We start from the raw sequence: 18,965 nt of genomic DNA, 5'->3' as shown, positions 1-18,965 counted from the left end.
CAGCAATTGTCCATTTCCAAATTGCTGATTTAGGTTGGGAGCTTATGTTCCATTCTTACATGGTTTTGGGAACTAATTAATTTAAGTGCAATGGTGTTTACTTATTATCTGAATTTCTATTAAAGTTAAGTGCAATAGTTTCTTGTCTTTATCATATTGTAAAATGCATTTCCTAACTATTTAAACTCTAATTGGTAACACCAAAGAGTTTTCGTTTGCATTCATTTCAGCTTGTAGTCTTAGCCGGTTTACATCAACCATTATATCATTAGTGTAGAACTCCTTTCGGCACAGAACAAGCTTGCATTGTTGACCATTTTAGTCTAAGCGAAGGCATTTTGCCAATGGATTGCGTTAAATTGGCGCAGTTTGGCAAAGAGATGTTTAGGCTAGCACAATCGCTTGTTTAATCTGCTCGGCATGTTCCATTCATCTTCTTGGATCATCATGCATAGGGGTGTGGTTGTCGCATTTAATTTTCTCATCTTACCTACTTTGGGATCTAGGAGATCAAAAACTGTGGAGGCATTGCATATACATTTCTATATTGCAAAAGTTTTAAGAGAAAAAAAGTAGGGTGGATTGCTGCACTCACAAAAAGTTTCTTCAAGGGAATTAATAAATTATAATTACTTTGCAGTGTTCACAACATAGTTGTGAATATTGTGGCACTCAATTTCACAAGTGATTATTTATCAGTGTAATATGGGGACGCGTCCCCCCACCAAAACTGGGCCACACCTGAGACGGGGATGCACTCGAGACGGGGGGACGACGTCTCAGTGTCTTGAGCGGTGCCACTTAGAGCGCCACCTCCGCCTGAGATGGTGAGACATCTCCGAGACGTCTTGATGTCCCTTGTGGGTGGGGGGGGATGCGACTACATCCCCTTTAATGTGGGGGGATGGCGGGATGTCTTCCATGGCAACAAAAAGGGGGATGTAGAATGGGTTGGTAATTCCATTCTACAAGGGACATTGAAAAATTTAAAAATGAAGGCATTATTTTAATGTTTTTTTGGTTCTATTTCTATTATAATGGGTTGTGGGGCCTATTCCTTCCTCAAAAGCCTTCTATTCTTCATTTTTATTCACATTTGCATTTCTCATTGTTTGCAACAACAAGAAGAAGAAGAGTAAAGAGCTGAGATAAGGGTTTGTGCAAGAGTGAAGAAAGTGTTTGCAAGTGAAATTGGAGAGCCTAGGAATAAGAAGAAGAAGAGGAAAGGGGTTTACCATCTTGTTGAAGAAGTTTTTCAAGCAAAAGGAAAGGTTTTTAACTTATTTTTTGGATTTTCAAATGCATGTTTATAAATTATTGCTCAATGTTTTTAGTTTAAATGTGTGTTGTTTCATTTTGTTATAGTTATCATTCATTCATTGAATCATTTATAATAGATTAAAATTCTTGATGTTTCATTTTGCAAATTCTTGTTATTTAATTTCAAATTTTAAGAAATTTAAACTAGGGCATGGGCTGAAAGTTTGTTTATTTAACTTTATTAATTTATTTTTCATTTTGTGAAATGCTGTGTCAAAATGAGCTCCCACATTGATTATCATAGTGACCATGAGATGGAATTTCATTCAGAGGGTGGCAGTGAATCAAAATATGAACTTGAGCTTGAGGTTGGGGTTGAGGATGATGATGACACCATTGAGAGGGGTGAGCATGAGAGTGACATTGGGGCTGGGCCAAATCAGCAAGGGGCCCAAACTAGTTCCACTTCCATGGGTAGTGATTTTATACTACCTAGCACTCCATCTATTGATTGCCCCTCCCCATCTTTGGCAGAGTGGGCTATGGGTAAGTTTGATCCAAAATCTCCTCTAAAACAATTTGCTAGTAGAATAACAAGCGGATCAGCATTAGGTGGAACAAGAAAGTGGAGATGCAATATTTGTGGTGATGTATGGTATTGTACCATCACTAGAGTGAATGCACACCTCTTTTGGACAGGTAAAGGTGTTGGACCATGTAAGTTTTTGATTGAATCCAAAAACTTAAAGTTTAGAATTGAATTCAACAAGCTTTGGGGAGTTCTATAGGACTTGGGCATTCCAATGCCTATTACCTTGGCTGGGAGGCAATAGATTCAGACTATACAACAAGTGCATGAGCAAAAAAATAGGGGCAACGGGGCAACAACACTGACACATGTCTTCTTCTAGACCATAGTATAGAGCTTTAACTACTACATTGCTAGGGGCAGCCTCCGCAACTTCCTCTACTTATAGCTCTATAGGTGTAGCAACAACCCAATCGAGCAAGGGGAAACGCAAGGCACAGTCTAGTGATAACAACCCTATAACAAATTTGTTTGCAGCCCAAACGAGAGAGAAGTTAGATGCATGCATTGGGAGAATGTTATTTGCCAATGACATTCCACTTCATATTGCTCGGTCTCCTTATTTTAAAGAGGCATTTCAGAATGTAGCGAAAGCAGGGTTACCATTATATGTGCCACCAGGTGAGCACAAATTGAGGACTAAAATCTTGGATGATGAGTATTCAAGATTAGTGAGTCCATGGAGAGCATGACGGTTGTTTGGGAGGAATTAGGGTGCAACATTATCATGGATGGGTGGATGGACATTAGACACCGTCCACTCACCACTATCATAGTCACATACAGAGAGGGCTCATTCTTTTTTAGGGTGGTTGATTGTTCAGGGCATCAAAAAGATGCTGATTTTTAGTTTCAGATTAAGCCATTAAGGAGATTGGGCCACAAAATATGGTTCAAGTAGTGACAGATGCAACTCATGTGTGCAAAGTTGCAGGGAGGCTTATTGAGGCCACATATTGGCATATTTGGTGGACTCCTTGTTGTGTGCATGCTATGAACAATGCTCTAAAGGACATGGGGAAGATTAACTAGAGAAAGGGAGTGGTGAGTGATGCTAGAGATGTGCAGATGTATATCTACAACCACCACACCTCACTTGCACTATTTAGGAACTTCGCCAAGGAGGAGTTCTTGAAGCCAGTTGAGACATGGTATGCAACCTATTTCATTCTCTTGGAGAGAATGCTTGAGTTGCAGGAGCCACTGCAACTAATGGTTATGACGAATGGATGGAATAGGTGGGATGGTTCCAGGTCAAAGCAAGGCATGAGGGTGAAGGAAATAGTTAAGAGTGACGTATTTTGGAGTGATGTAAAATACATTGTCTCTATCATTAGGCCAGTCTTCGAGGTGATCAGGTATGAAGATGGGGATGTGTCTACACTTGGAGAGGTGTACGAGTGCATTGATTCTATGCTTGGGTAGATGAGGGCAATTGTGCGAGAGAAGGACCCCACATTAGCCTTCTACAATGATCACATTCGGCCTATTATTTTGTGTAGATGGAACAAACTTAACACACCCTTACACACGGTTGCATATGCATTGAATCCAAAGTGGTACATGACTAGGCCTGGTAGAGTTGCACCATTTCACAATGATGAGGTGATTTATATTATTTATATAACACTCTAAGGTTTTGTCTTAAGACTTAGATTCTTATCATTTTATAAATTAAAATCATTTACATTACTAGCATCTTGATTCTTCTATTTGCTAATAATTTGTACTTTTTAATTTTTTCAAGTGAAGGAAGGGTTCTTCAAGTGCATAGATAGGATGTATGACCTTGAGACAACAGCTAAGATTCGCACTGAGTGGAACAAATTTTCTACTCTTAGGGGTTACAATCAAGCAAAAAAGGCGGATATCAAGACTATGGCACAAGAGGATCCCATTTTGTGGTGGTCAGCTTATGGAGCAAAATCTACAACCACCACATAACTATTCGTTTGCTGTCCAAGGTACTTAGTTCCTCAACTTGAACTTAGAGGAATTGGTCTACATATTGCTTCATTTACTCTCTTAAGAGGAATAGACTTACCTCTTAGAGAGCAGAGAAGCTAGTGGCTATACATAGTGTGTTACACATCGATGACTGCAAGACACGTGTGTACAAGGAGAGTCCAACATCACGATGAGATGCAGAGCCTGAGGAGCCATCACAGATTGATGAGGAGGATGCTTTAGATCTAGCCACAAGGCTAGTTGGTGTTCCCTTTTTGGCTCTTGATCTTGGAGAAACTGATAGTTCTAGTGGCAATGAGTTTCAACTTCCAGCCTCTAGGGGATGATCATTGATCATTAATTTGGCATTTCGATTTGGACTCTTGGAGACTTGTAGTTTTTGTTTGCATTATATACTTATTTTGATATCATGATTCATGGCACATGATTCTTATTGTAATCATCTTTATGTCATGACTTAGGAGTCATGACTCATATGATCATTTATTACTATTAGATAGTAGAATCTAGATACTCATACTATTGGTCTGAAAACTGATATATAGACTAATATTTAAAATTATATAATTTGACAATCTTTCATTTGCTGATGTTCAATGTTCATTGTTTGTCATTTGATCATGAATCATGATGTTCCAGTTCAAAACTTCAATTAATGTTCAATTTTTATTGTAGTACATCTTTTCATAACAAACAATTTAAATATACACCCCTGCTCCCTCCACCACCCCTGCCGTTCCCCTGCCGTCCCCAAATCAAGGCCTCCTTGCCCACCTGTCTCGAAAACTTGTCCTGCTGTTCCGCCGTCCCCTTGTCCTGCAGGGCGGTGTAACTATATTATTTATATATAGTTTTTATTCTTAGCATCTTCTACAATCACTCTCACCTATTCAATTTTAGTTATGTCCTCCAAAAGAAGCTCAAGGCAATTAGCTACACACGAGGTCCAAAAGATTGTTGGATGCTTCTCTTAAAGAAATCTTCCAGCCACCATGTATTTCCCTAAACTGTCAGTAATTACTTACATGACATTGTGCATGTCCACCTCTAAATCATCCTCCTCTAGCATGAAGTTCAAAGTTTTAGCATTAAATATTCTGTTAGAGGTATCAATTCATTTCAAAAAAAAAAAAACTCATCATCTGAAGCCATTAAAAATTTGACAACATTATGGTTCCTTTTTCTCCACCCATCTAAAAGAATTTTGCATCCAAACTTTTACCACTACTTTTGATTTTCCACCTTTTTTTTTGTATCTGCAATAATAACTTGGGGAAAGTGTTAAATACTCCCAATATGGACTCCTTGGCATGTCGAAGGGGCAATTGTTGTAATATCAAAAAACTTGTGCATGAATTATCTCCCTCTTTGTGTATTTTTCTTGTCTTACCCTCTAGCTTCCATGAAGGTTGTGCTTCCAGTATGGTTTTAGGCACAAAAAAATACAATGATTGAGTTCTGCTTGAGCTAGAAGAAGGATATACCATTTATGTAGGCACCGTGACTAAAGCCTTGATTTCTAGACTGACTGCTAAATGGAATGCTTATGATTATGCATCTGGTTATGATAAACACTTGGGATTTCATGCATATAGATTACAGTTTATGATGAAAGAGGAAAAAGCATCACATAGAGCAAATATAAACCATAATCTTTTCTAAAAAATCTAATTTATTCATTAAGTGTTCATCATGTTTTACACATGCCGTGAAACTAACCAATAGAAATAAACCAAATTCTGATCTATGCATGTAAATGTAAATGCCAAAAGGAAAGAATAAGAAAGTAAAATGGGTCATGGGTGCTAGCTATTGCCTGGAATGACTGGCTGCGCTGATGGTTGTTTGCATCTTTGATCTCGTTGTCCTACTCTCCACGCTCCCGCCCCAAGTCGTGCAAGTACAACATTAATGGATTAGATCTAAAAGATATAAGCAATGGCTAACACATCTCACCATCATACCATCCTACCCTTGTCTGCATATGCATTTACACCCATCATCCTAAGATCCTGATTTAGTTTCTAACATGTTTGTTTCATGTGCAGCATCCATTCTCTTATAGGCGTGTGGATATAACCGTAGGCTCCCATGAGGGTTATTGAGCCCAACGTGCTTATAAGGGATAGGATCATCAAAGATAATCGAAAGCATCAAAGAGCATTAAAGGGACAAAGTTACTCTTGTCATTTTGAAACCTTTTGCTTTAATGAGAGTAAGCAAGATGTAAGTATAGCAGATAATCATGATGCAGGAAATGGGTGAGTGAATGCAAGTATAATAATGGTGTGCTGACAAGAGCAATCAATAATTCAACAATCAGCAAATGAAGTATTACTATTGGTTAAAATGGTTCAGCATAGGACTGGGTTACACAGTGATAGGAAGCCTCGGTAGTCCCAAGGTGGAGAGCTTAAATTTTAATGATGGACTTGCAAAGGATATTAAAGTACACAAGTGCAAGAATACAATCTTTTGTTTAAGCAATGAAAGCCACATTTTGTATACACTCAATTCGGTTTTAGCTAAGAAGAAAAGAGAAATGTGCCTAGACAAAGAGAATGGATGTATTTGTTATTGAACACGCTACAGAAATTCATTTTGCTCTTTGACAATTGCAGCCAAAATGGTTGTATTGTGCAAATCCAGAAAGCAAGAGGTATCTACAGGCCTATAGAATGTAATAACCCCAACAGGTTATAACTCCTTCAAACACCAAAATTCTTTATACTTTAGTTGTTTGACATTTCGTCAAACATTTTGCAGGCAAGCTCTGATACCACTGTAATAACCCTCCTCAAATCTGCCCTCAAAAATGCTGATGAAAGCTCAAGGAATTTCATCAAACAATTCACATGCAAGGGACGTATGACTGATATAGTATTTCAGCTAGCTTCAAATGACTTTTTTTACAATTTGCATCAATGAGAATCTTGTGCTAGAAGACTACAATGGACTACACAATGACCTAACATGAGTGTGCTACTAATTTTGACAATATTCAGTGTATATATATGATCTAAGCATGAGAAATGAACACCTACAACCAACTGGCATTTTTACAAACAGTTGGTATGCAAACTAACTAGCTGATAAATAATGAGATTGAATTGCTTAAATGACACCAGCAACTATTATCTTTTTGATTGCAATCAAATTTCTAATACAATGCTCATGAAATATGGCCAAGACTTTGGCATTTACATGGATTACCAAAATGACAATGCTGGTATAATGCTCACTTACAGCTAAAACTTATAATACCCTAAAAAAAACAATACTAACAAGGGAACCTGGTTGTAGATGGCTGTAATAATTTTCCTTCAATGCTGCCCCTTCTGCTTTACTTTTTCGAACTGCTTTTTCGGTTCCGTTTTTTTCGCTTGCTTTTTCGATTCTGCTTGTTCCGCCTGCTTTTTCAATTCCTCTTTTTCCGCTTGCTTTTTCGATTCCGCTTTTTCCGCCTGCTTTTTCGGTTCCGCTTTTTCGGACTGCTTTTTCGTTTCTGCTTTTTCAAATTGCTACCCTGTTGAATCTCAAGACCATATCTTTCAATGGCATCAAGATTTTTAGCTTGAAGGGATTTCGTCTTTCAAACTATTGAGACATAACCTCCAGAAAATTCTCCAATTTCTTTGATATTTCCAACCATCCTTAAAAGAAGCTCTTCCATTTCTTTTATAGTGTTCTCACAAGAGCTCCATCCTTCATTTTCTCAATGTGGGATAAAACATAACTCCCTTTATGTAACTTATGTCTCCAATGTGTTATAAAATAAAAGGGACTTTTTTAATTTAAATATTTCCCACAACTATAGTCTATGCATTAATAAAGTTAAATATTTAAATTTAACTTTATAAAATAGCTTTATCAATGTAAAAAAAATCTTATCAATGATAAACAAGTCTTTTTGCCGATTTTAAACAATTACCATCGACATACTGCTGCCACTGGATGTCCACCCATGCCCAAGATGACTTACTATAAATAGTAAGTATGCCCAAAGTTGCCTCAAAACCCCTCAAAAAGACCTGCAACTGAAACTATCTAGGCCAAATGGCCTCTAAGCCCCTTTAATGTCCTGGTTAGCCTATGGGACCGTGGGGAAATAGGCTAATGACAACATCATGCTATGAATGCTAAAAAGGGGACATTACATAGAAACACCCAGCTCAAGTCAAGAAGGAAAATATAGAAGAGATTATCCATGTTCAAAGAGTGAAAGAAAACCCATGTCATGATTTCATTCAAAGCAACTCCAAGAAGTTTGAAGTTGAACTACGTATCAAAAGTGTGAGTTCCCAAGAATATACAGATCAAATAGAAACATCTAAGAAAGGTAAATGGAAGTAAGAGAAATCTATAATCCATGAGGTATTATTTACTGAGGACAAGGTTTGTTAAAGCTGGGCAAGGTGTAAAAACCCTTCCTTGGCTTGAACATAATATTTTAAATGAGGACAATCTTGATATTCTGTGTTTATTGTTTCTTCTGATTTTTGTTGTATTTTTTGGAATATATAAATGATAGCAAAACAAAAGTAAAGCATAGAGAATTATTACTCAAACTGTGCCTTATTCCAAGAGACAAATACAATGCATAATGACTTCATAACCAACAGCTAGAATGAATTAAGAACCTGATTTAATTTACTGAACTTAGCCGGCTCTCAATTTGTATTGTCAACTTGCCAAGTCAATGACAATGTGTAGGCCGTAGCTAATGCGCAACACCAATATTGATATGATCCACAGCTAGCATAATTTGTGCCTAGTCAGCACGCAGCCACCCCACAATCTTCCAACGCAAGCAAAAGGCAGTTTAGTCTTACTCGTACAGCTCCTAATTGCAAGTCACGGCCAACTGGGTATAGTGTCCAAGGTAATTACAGATCGCAAATGACTTCAGAAGGATGTGAGACCATGTAGAGAGTTGGGATTGCGTTTTACTTCTGCCCCAACCCAATTTTGCTAGACCAGCTACCTTCAACACAACTTGGCACCTTGGCTGATAACAATCTCAGACGCAACCAATAATAAAAAATGACAGACTCCAATACCTTCAATCAGTTATTAAATCGATTGCCAGATTGCACACGTTACAATCGATTCCCTTCAGAGAACAATCACCGTAGCCACAATGATCACAGTAGGAGAATTGTGACAATTGTTTACCTCTGCACAATTGCCAAGAACTTCTCAAACGAGACCCTTATACTTCAGCAAGGGCTCACAAGTCAGAAATCAGGAAAAGCCACAAAGGCACAAAAATGAAAATATATATTCAAGCATGCATTCCCTAATGAAATGAGCTCTCATTTATAAGCTTTCGTATGCTAAAGTTTCCTTAAAATTCCACTTCAGAAATTGTGGAAGTTTCCCAAAAGAACTCAACACTAGAAACTTTCCAACTCGCTTTTTTATGAATATCTCTTAAAGTCATTATTATAATAATATAAACATTAATTAAAAACAAATAAGAGCTCATGCAATTTATTACTTTATTAACTGCAGGTGACGACCAATTATTGAAGCCACCCATTGCACTGCCAAAAATAGCATTTGCCGAAAATAGACTTACTAAAAATAGTAAGTCCACAACTGAGACCTCCAAAACACCCTGTTAGCTCACGAGGGTCGCTATGATGGGCTAACTCCATCAACTCTGTAGACCTGCCAAAATCGGGGATATTACACAAGGATGGTGGGTCATGGTCAATGGAGAGCCATAGACACAGTATGTATAAATGATTGCACATTATTTGAAGCAAGGATGAAACCCCTATGTAGGTTAATGGAAGCTGTTGTCTACAGTATTTGTGACAAAGAAATCCCTGTTTGTAAGACAAAAAATAGATAAGATAAAAAAAAGGATTCGTGGATAAATCTCTAGAGATGAAAGATTTATATAGAAATGCCCAAAACCGCAAGGGTTCAAGCTGCAAACAAAATGACATTTTTCAAACACCTAGTGTCATTCGAATTAATGGCAAAAAATTCATGTTTGAAGAAGTGATAAAACCATAGATACAAAGGCTGCCATGAAAGGGAAGATAAAGGAGATTATATAGAGAAGAATTGACTATACACCTAGAAGTCATAGAGGAAGCTATACTCAGAAATGTAAACCCACATTGGGTTTTGTTGAGGAAAGAAAGAACTAATTATTTCTGCAATAACCCAAATGAAAGATAGCGTAGTCTTATTTTTCCTGTTGTCAATAGTATAGGTCTTAAAACAACATGTATGCCACAGAGAGACAAATTTAAAAGTAGTTTGGTCAAAAAACCCATATTGCAGCTATCAAAATGCGGAATTGTGAGAAGAAAAGTGGTATTATACTCTCATCACACAAGCATAGTTACCTCCAAATCACGTAGAGGACAATATGGCAGACGCCACTAGCAATGGCGACTCACAAATATTTGGAAAAGAAAAGATGAATGTATAATGGATAGGAAAATCAAGCCTTCAATTCAGCATCAACAAGATCTTGAGCGAGAGCTTCAAATTTAATGTATCAAACCCTCAATGACAGTATCCTCTAGATTTCCAACAAGAATGACAAAGCATCAATCTCTAGTAATGGAGTCTCAAATAGTAGAAGAGCCCAAAAAATCTCATATGAAACGTTTTACTGAGGAGCAAGATTGAAAGAGTATTACCTGAGATGCCTATGCAGAACAAGATTTAGTAAGAAAACCTATTAATGACAGCCAAAATCATGCGTATTTTGTCTCCAAACCCCAGGTCGACCTTTAGCTCCAAGTTTCCAAAACGTTTGAACATGACAAATGAACAAGTCTAGGGTTGTAATGTGGAGACATATTTGCCCCAAATCAAATTCCATAAATTTTGAAGTCTATGGGTTTTATGGGATTTCATTTCCATTCTTTCTACGTGGGTTGAAGATTAATATATGTTGTTTGGGGATTTAGGAAATGTTTGAAGTTAGGGATTTATGACTTTACATTTGAATTAAGTCAATATTGTATAACAATATATTAAATGGTGTTTATACATTACTTAATATATTAGTTATTTCAAAATGTAAAATAAAGGAAAATTTGAATACTTCCTTATGTTTTTATGAGTCAAATATGACATATGTCATAATGCTTAGTCTTAGAAGTTATGAGGACAAAGTTGTCATTATGTGTTGACTGAGTAAGTGTGAATCAGTTGGAAACATGTAGAGTAATTGTAGGAGTTGGTTAAAGGTTGAATTTGACTTTGCCAAGGTAGTTTGGGGGTCTTTATGGCTGGTTGGAGTACTTTAGGGGCACTTTGACATGTGTCATAGGGTTCTTTATGATTTAGTGGAGGTTATGAGTCAGTCAGTCATCATTTTTGATGGTTTTATACTCCTATTTTGGAGGCTTTTTCCATGTATTCGACCCAAGGGGTTTGTACTTAGTCTTTTGAAACTCCTTTTAGTTTCTCAATTCTGATTATGCAAAGGGTGTAAATTTTCTTGTGTCCTTGATGTATTTTTTTTGCATTTTTTGTAACTCAGCTTTGGATGCTCAATATATAGACTGAATCATTTTGCAGCAAAATTTATATTGATCAGGAACCTTCTTTTCTTTCTGTAGTTTTGTGTAAATGTGTGATAGATAAGGGCAATCCATGAATTTCAGGATTCCTTTTGCCTTGTCTCAACTCTTGTCAAATTGCAAAAGTGTAAATTTATTTGCAAGTTACAGTGGGTGTTGATTATGTTTCTTGGGATTATTAAGTGAATATCATTCTTGCCTTAGCTTTTTGTCTTTTCAAGACCTCACTATGAATTATTTATGCAAGCCTTTACAAAACTGAAGTGTTAAATCATCATAATAAGGTCTTCAAAACGTGAAGTCAGTTGTATGTTTGTGTCGATGTCTTTGGTGAATCACCTGTTAAGTTAGTGTTAAAATTTTCAAGCTTTTTTGTAAGTTTTCTGCAAAATCTCTTCCCTCTTCCTTATCATGTCCTTAGAGTTAGTTTTGAAGATCAAATTAGGTGATTATCTAATAGGAACCGGCTTGGGATCTGGAGGTCTCATTTTCATAATTGCATATCCCACATGCAGAAATTGAGTCCCATGTTATGCCAGATTACTGAACTTTAAAAGTGATAGTAGGGTGCAAATTCGGTGCACTAAAATTTAGCAAGTTAAGCTTGATTACATGGTGATAGGAAAACTTAAGTACTTAGCAACTTGCTGACTTTGCAATCAATGGACACTTTCTCCCATTGTGACAGTTTGGGTAATGAATTCCGTAGTGTAGCCAACATGTTCCAGTTATCCTTAGTAAGGATATAAATATTTTAAAATTATGATTACTTGGTTTACCTTGATTGCAAGGCTCAATAATCAATGACATTTATTTAAATTTTTTCTTGACTAGATGAGTTCTCTATATCTATTGTTGTGGAGAGGGATGTGTAATTGTTATTATTTTCTACAATGGTATGTACTTGCCCCTATTATTTTCCATCTTACCCATCGTCTCTTCCTTGGCCTTATTTGTGGTCTCATAGAAATTGTCCATAGGGGAAATTTTCCAATCCAGAAGTCTTAAAATTTTTACTAGAGTCCTTGGAAATTCAATGAATGCTTTGTTGCATCCTAAAAACTTTCATAAAAGATATACCTTGCTAGTCTTTTGCCATCCATTAGATTTATGAAACAAGAATTTGTCTATTCATTTGAAATAGGCATTTTTGTCAAGTTCATTTTATATTGGTAAAGGGGGTACTTAGGGGTATTTTATATACATTTGAGCACCAAGTATACTGATTGATTATGCTTCTGAACATATTTCAAGTAGTTAAAGTACTGTTTTGGAAAGGTTTCATGAGATGTTGTACATTTAATGGTAATCTTATACTCTTATTATACTATTCCTGATCATCCATTTAATGTCTAGACTCTAGCTATTATTTGCTTGCATTGCTATTGGTGATTGCTGTTAGGCACTACTATAAATCTGTTGTTTTTAGACTTCTTTGCATAGTTGTTAAGGACACATTAAGGAAAAAAAAATATAACATTCCTGAATTGTTGAAAATAATTTTACAAAATACTTTGACATAACACATCTTATACCCAAATAGAATCAATTTAGCTTTTTTTTTTATTTGAAAATTCCCTGAGGATATTGTTATTCTCACATCAGTTTTTGTCCTGTCATTTGTAGACTATAAAATTCCATGGATTTTGACACTATGTATTTGTTAATTTCTCTATGGAAGTCTGTTCTGATTTAAGGGGAAGTTATTTTGAGTATTTGTTTGTTCCCCCATGTATTTTTCGTAATGCTTCTTTTAATTCCTTTTACGATTAAATATTAGTGGGTTCAATCCTCACTCATATAAATGTTTCTGTTACTTTATGATGGCCATCTTTATCTTGCAAAAGCCTTTTGTGAAACTGCTATCTTATGAAAGAATCCAACTCTGAACAGAGTGTTCAAAGCATTTAAATGTTTTAGTGAATATTTATTACATATTTTTTTCATAGAATTCATTTAAGAAAAATCAAGAAGTTTTCATATTTGTAATGAAACTACAAATGGTTTTTATCTATGCTAGGTGGGAGTGATTATTATTCCGAGGTCATTCGTACTGGGGGAGGTTGATCGTCGTGGTCATGCTACTTTTGTTTATCTTATATCAGCTTCCTTTTGTATTCTCATTATAGGATGTGTTTGCATTTTAATTTTGACAAGTGGAGTCTCAAAAGAAATGAAATTACGGGCAGAGTTGATTAGTCATCTTGATGCTAGACGTCGAGCGGAAGCTTCAAGCAACTTTAAAAGCCAATTTTTGGCAAATATGAGGTATTTGTGCTCATTTTTCATAGATTTTGTTAGCCCTTAATTGTTCTCTGTTGTAAGAAAAGTTTCTTTCATAGCAATTGTTTGAAGATATAAAAAATTTACTCTATCCTTACATTCAGAAATTGTATATAGCTATTTTTTATCAGACAAGAGGAATGATATCATGTGAAATGGATATTTCTAACAGTCCATGAGGATCCCTGTGCTGGGGAGCTTCCAGGGACAAGAGATGCCTTGGGGACGTTTTCTTGGTATCCATAAAATGCATTTATATTCATGGACCTTGCCGACTGAAGGGGGCATCTCAAAAATGCCAAGGGGATAGCCAATCATCCCTAGGACACATCCAGGACATCTAAGACATCACCAAATATCTGAGATGGCTAACTGTCCCCATTTTCATTTTTGTTTCGTCTTTTTAATCTTCCCAAAATGAAGATTGTTGGGCTTTTCTCACACCTAACACTTGGTGTAGCTCATGCCTATTGCCCCTCAAACTTTTGGGCTCCTAAGTCAATTTTGTGTCATCAAACATTCTTTTCATCATTATGTTTTAGTTTTTGACATTTACAGTGCAAATTTGTAGCCTTTGGGCATATTTGGTGTTGTAGCATAATAAATTGTATCCTATATGATTTCCTGCTCACCTAGGCCCTGTTTTAGCATTTTTGGCCTTTCATGCCTATTCATGTTTGATTCTATTTGCAATAGCTCAAATTTGACTACTTTAACAATTTCGTGGTTGCTAGTTGTTGACCCAGCCTTGATTGGTTGCCCAAGGGTGCCTGGGGTGCCCTTGACTTGCCAAAAAGGGCCCAATTTTGGACCCTCCAATGGTTGAATTGTGGGAGTTTAACCCTATCCCCCTCGTTTGAACATCTCATATCAAGAATCGTGATCATCAATTATCAATTCAATCAAGAATCTACATATTTCTATTGAGCAAGCAATCGAGTATCATCAAGGCATTGAAGCAAAGAAGTAGAGTTCAGATCTTAAGTATTCAAGATGGCATCCATGATCAACCTATTATAAAGTCAATTGAATCTTGTCATTAATACTTCAATGCAAAGAAGATTAATGAAGGTACACTACTTCATTCAAACATTTCAATTTCAAATCTAGCCTCTGCTCCATTATGCGCTTTCAATTTACTCATATTTCAGTTCAATTTCTTGGTTAATTCTATAACCAGGGTTTGACCTAGGAAAACCCCCATCAATCCATCATTTTGTATTCTTTTGCAGTGTAGGTGGCATGATTGGAAGACACAACTTTGGAATCAGACATATCAAGGAGAGACCTATAGACTGAGTTTCTGCAGTTCCAAAAAAGAAAAGTGAAGTATTTGGCGCATCATTGACCTACTCGTTTTTGACAAAAAAATTGGGGAAGCTTTTGAGCAGTATTTTGATCCTGGAAACACAACTTCCATCTGCTTTCGACATTCCTTGGTCAAGGGTTCACTGTCGACCTTGTAGGTTCAACCCAGATTTTTGGCATAGGTACTCTTCCGTCTCTTCTTTCCAGATCTATAAACCTAGTCTATAGATTTGTTTTAAAAGTTTTTACGTGCATGTTAATAGTCCTCAATACCTCCTCTTTAGTCCTCGTTATAACATTCAACACACATCTTCAAACAGTCAGTTTCAACTCAAACAAAGGGCTGCTAGATCGACCTTGTGCCCAATCCTTCAATCATATTTGAGGTTGTTGACTGGATCCAACTCTCCTTAATGCAATGAAAATGTGAAACATGTCTTGTTTCTAGTTTGCATGCATAAGCTAGTGAATACCTCATTTCCTTAACATTACAAGTGTATGCAATATTATTTATATCATATGCACCAAGGTTGAAGAAAGATGCTATATATTGCAAATATTGTGATATATCATGCATCACAATGCTGGGTGATTCAAACACCATTAAAATTGGGAACAATTTATTCAATATTGCATGATGAATTTATGCCAAAAAGTCACAAAATCAACATGTTCAGGGCAAAAAGGTTGCCAGGGAAAAAGGTAAAATCTAAAAACAATAAATTTATAGGAACAAAATGCAGTGGACTTAGGTTTAGTCACTTTATTTCACATGCAACGGATTGAGGTTTGTTTCATATGTGATGGACAGGTTTATTTCATAATGGTGTGACACAAAGTTTATTTTAGACTGAAGTCACGACTTTGGCATTCTGGAGTAGTGAACTATGAATGTGCTTCTGAAACCCCAAGGTTACAATCTGGAAAGGCTTGGGAAATACAAACATGTCCAATCATGATGCTGCATCTTCACTGTTTCAGCCTGAAGCTGTTTCAGTTATTTTTATTAAAAATTATTTCCATGGACACTAATGATCTATAAACTCTGCAGCATATCAACTTAGGTAGAAATGCGGATCACACAAGTGCCTTTCTACTTGAATTCACTTGTAATGACAGTCACAGTGCTTTCTTGAATGATTAGAGACTAGAATTACTATTGTGTTGTAAAGATAAAACGATAAATTATAATTTTAAGACCATGAAGAGTGATAGAAGAGAATTTTTGTTCTCGCTTACATTATGCACACCAAAGTAACTTCTGTTTGTTTAATTCAATTATCCACAAATTAAGCATGTATTTGTCCTTCAGATCTCCTCATTTCCACTTCAATTTCAAGTTTCCAAAGAAGTACGGTTGGATTTTGCCTTCCAGATTTTTCATCATTCATGAAGTGTTCTTCAGTAATGCCAAAATCTTCAAGATTAAAATGGAGGTCATTCTCCTTATTAGAATTTTGTTTGTCTTGAGAGTTAGAACTCTTATTCTACGATTTATACTGGACTTAGAATTCTTGAAGCTTGAACAAACTGATCACAACCTTGGTGCAGTTAACTATTAATCATCAAAATTTATAACATATAATAGATTTTACAACATTTGATCTCAGACTTGGACAATATTTGGTGGCTGCCCTTTTCAAAAGTTTGATCTCTGTTACTTCTTAGACTTAACTAATATCCAATCTCAGACTTCGACAACTATTTGGTGACTGCCCTTTTTAAAAGTTTTATTAATTTTGATCTCTGTTACTTCATTGAATTAGCTAATATTTGATCTCAGACTTGGGAAATTGTTTGGTGAATACCCTCTTTAAAAGCTTGATAAATTTTGATCTCAGGAACTTCATTGACTTAGCTAATATTTGATCTCAGACATAGACAGTTATTTGGTGACTGCACTCTTTAAAAGCCTGATAAATTTTGATATCAGTTCCTTCATAAGTTCATAACTTCATACTCATAGACTTGGCTAATATTTGATCTCAGACTTGGCTAATATCTGATTCTATATCCTTGCACTTGTAGACATGCAGAGCCAGTAATTGCAGAAGATGGCTGGTGGCACAAAGAGGGACAAGTTATGGAAACATGGGACACTAGAAACTAATCAAGATGTCAAATGTAACCATTGCCCTAAGGAGATGTTTGGGGGTATAAGTAGGCTCAAATATCACCTTGCAAGGATTGAATCCCATGATATTACACCATTTACTAGTTGTTTCAAATAGGTTATGGTGGAGGCATTAACAAGCCTTGAAGCATATGTGCAAAAAAAGTAGGAAAAACGAGGACAACGAAGGCAATGACATCCCCTATGGCTGAGTATAGTTATTCATGGTTGTAAAAAGGTGTGGGATCTTCTTTGATTGGGCCACAAATACGAGGGTTGATAAATGTGGTCAAGTATATATTAGATTTTTGGGTTCCACAAAACACTCCTGGTGCTCAACCCGGATGGGAAGACACTGCATGGAGCAAGAGATGCACTTAAAGACAAAGTTGGAATTGCAAGACTTTGGTACTACAATAATATTCCTTCAATGCTTTATGTGGTATGTATTAGGATTCAATTGGTTATTGCAATGACAAGACAATATGTGGTGAGTGGGCCATTCTCGTAGGATGTGATCCAACAACACTCATCGACTTGGAGGAGCAAAGATGAATTTGGGAATAGAATGGTTGCACCGTTATATCCAATGGGTGGATAGATGTTATGAATAGGGAACTCATCAAATTCCTAGCTACTTTAGGGGGACCATTAGTATTTTTAAAATTAGTTGATTCCTTTGATCAAGTGAAAAAGATAGAGGCTTTGTTTAACATGTTGAGTGTAGTGGTGATGGAAGTGGGAGTGGGTAATGTTTTCCAGATTCTGACTAATAATGTAACTACGTATCTGGTAACAAGTAAACTTTTAATGGATAGGTATCTGACATTAATTTGGAGCCCTTGTGCTGTCCGTTGTCTTGACTTGCTCCTTGAGACATCGGGAAACTAAGTTGGGTAGAGAAGGAAGTTGAAGATGGAATGAATATCACGAAGTACATCTACATTCCCACATAGGTCTTGAGTCTTATGAAGGAGCACATTGGTGATAATGATCTCACATGATTGGAGGTCACATGCTTCAATACTAATTTTCTCACCTTGCAAAGCATATTATCCACATTGACCAATTTTATGTGAATGTTTGTGACTGAGAGATGGTTGGAGAGTCCTTAAGGCAAGAAGCCTGAAGCAGAGAAAGTTGTGAAAGCTATTGTTGATGTTAGATTTGCCCAAATGATGGAGATAATCAATTTAAGTTTTCAAACCTTGATAGATGATTTATTACTTAATTTTCAAATACAGCATTTTGTTGATCTTTGTTAAATTTCTTATGTCAAGGTGTTACAACCATTGGTGAGACTTCTGCAAATAGTGGATGGGGATAAAAACTTCGTAAAGTATCTCTATGAGGCCAAGGATCATAGGTGAAATAAACAATTCCACCAACATATTCATGTTGTTGCCTACTACTTGAACCCCAAGTTTTACTTCTCTTTCAAAACAGGTCTAGAGTTTCAGGTTGGTCTGGGCACATGTATTTGAAGATTAGTTGATGATGAGCACCTTCGAGACCTTTGCCACCCTTAAGTTAAAGAATATGCTTATTGCCAAGAAAGAGATAATATATTGAATAAGAATCAATGTGATGTTAATTATTTATCTTTGATTATATCATTCACATATGTCCAACTATTATACATGCATACATACATAGATATAGTGCATACATGTGCATAATATTTGGTGCCAATTTTCACATCCCATATATGTAGATATTCAAACTCATCATATATACATACATATACTCGCTTATGATTTGATGACTATATGTATGTATGTAGCTTTATCATTTGCATATATGCACATATGCCAAATGACATACAATGCAGCATTTATTTATACACATACTATTACATCCCTATTTTGTTAATTTTAAATGTTTTATA

At 36.2% G+C, this 18,965-nt stretch overlaps 1 protein-coding gene across 2 annotated transcripts in view; it reads left to right on the top strand.

The window, feature by feature from the left end:
* Nucleotides 1–18,965, top strand: part of HK1 (histidine kinase 1) — a 278,995-nt gene that overhangs the window by 118,794 nt on the left and 141,236 nt on the right. For both annotated transcript variants that reach the window (XM_089809077.1, XM_089809076.1), the window contains exon 4: nucleotides 13,394–13,641. In XM_089809077.1, coding sequence (XP_089665203.1) covers nucleotides 13,394–13,641 — 248 coding nt within the window. The remainder of the gene's footprint in view (nucleotides 1–13,393; nucleotides 13,642–18,965) is intronic.

The sequence above is a fragment of the Cupressus sempervirens genome, chromosome 11, assembly GCF_028749045.1.
Source record: "Cupressus sempervirens isolate cs-2001-9-10 chromosome 11, ASM2874904v1, whole genome shotgun sequence".
NCBI lineage: Eukaryota > Viridiplantae > Streptophyta > Pinopsida > Cupressales > Cupressaceae > Cupressus > Cupressus sempervirens.
The sequence above is the reverse complement of the archived record's forward strand: the minus strand, read 5'-3'. Positions and strand labels throughout refer to the sequence as shown.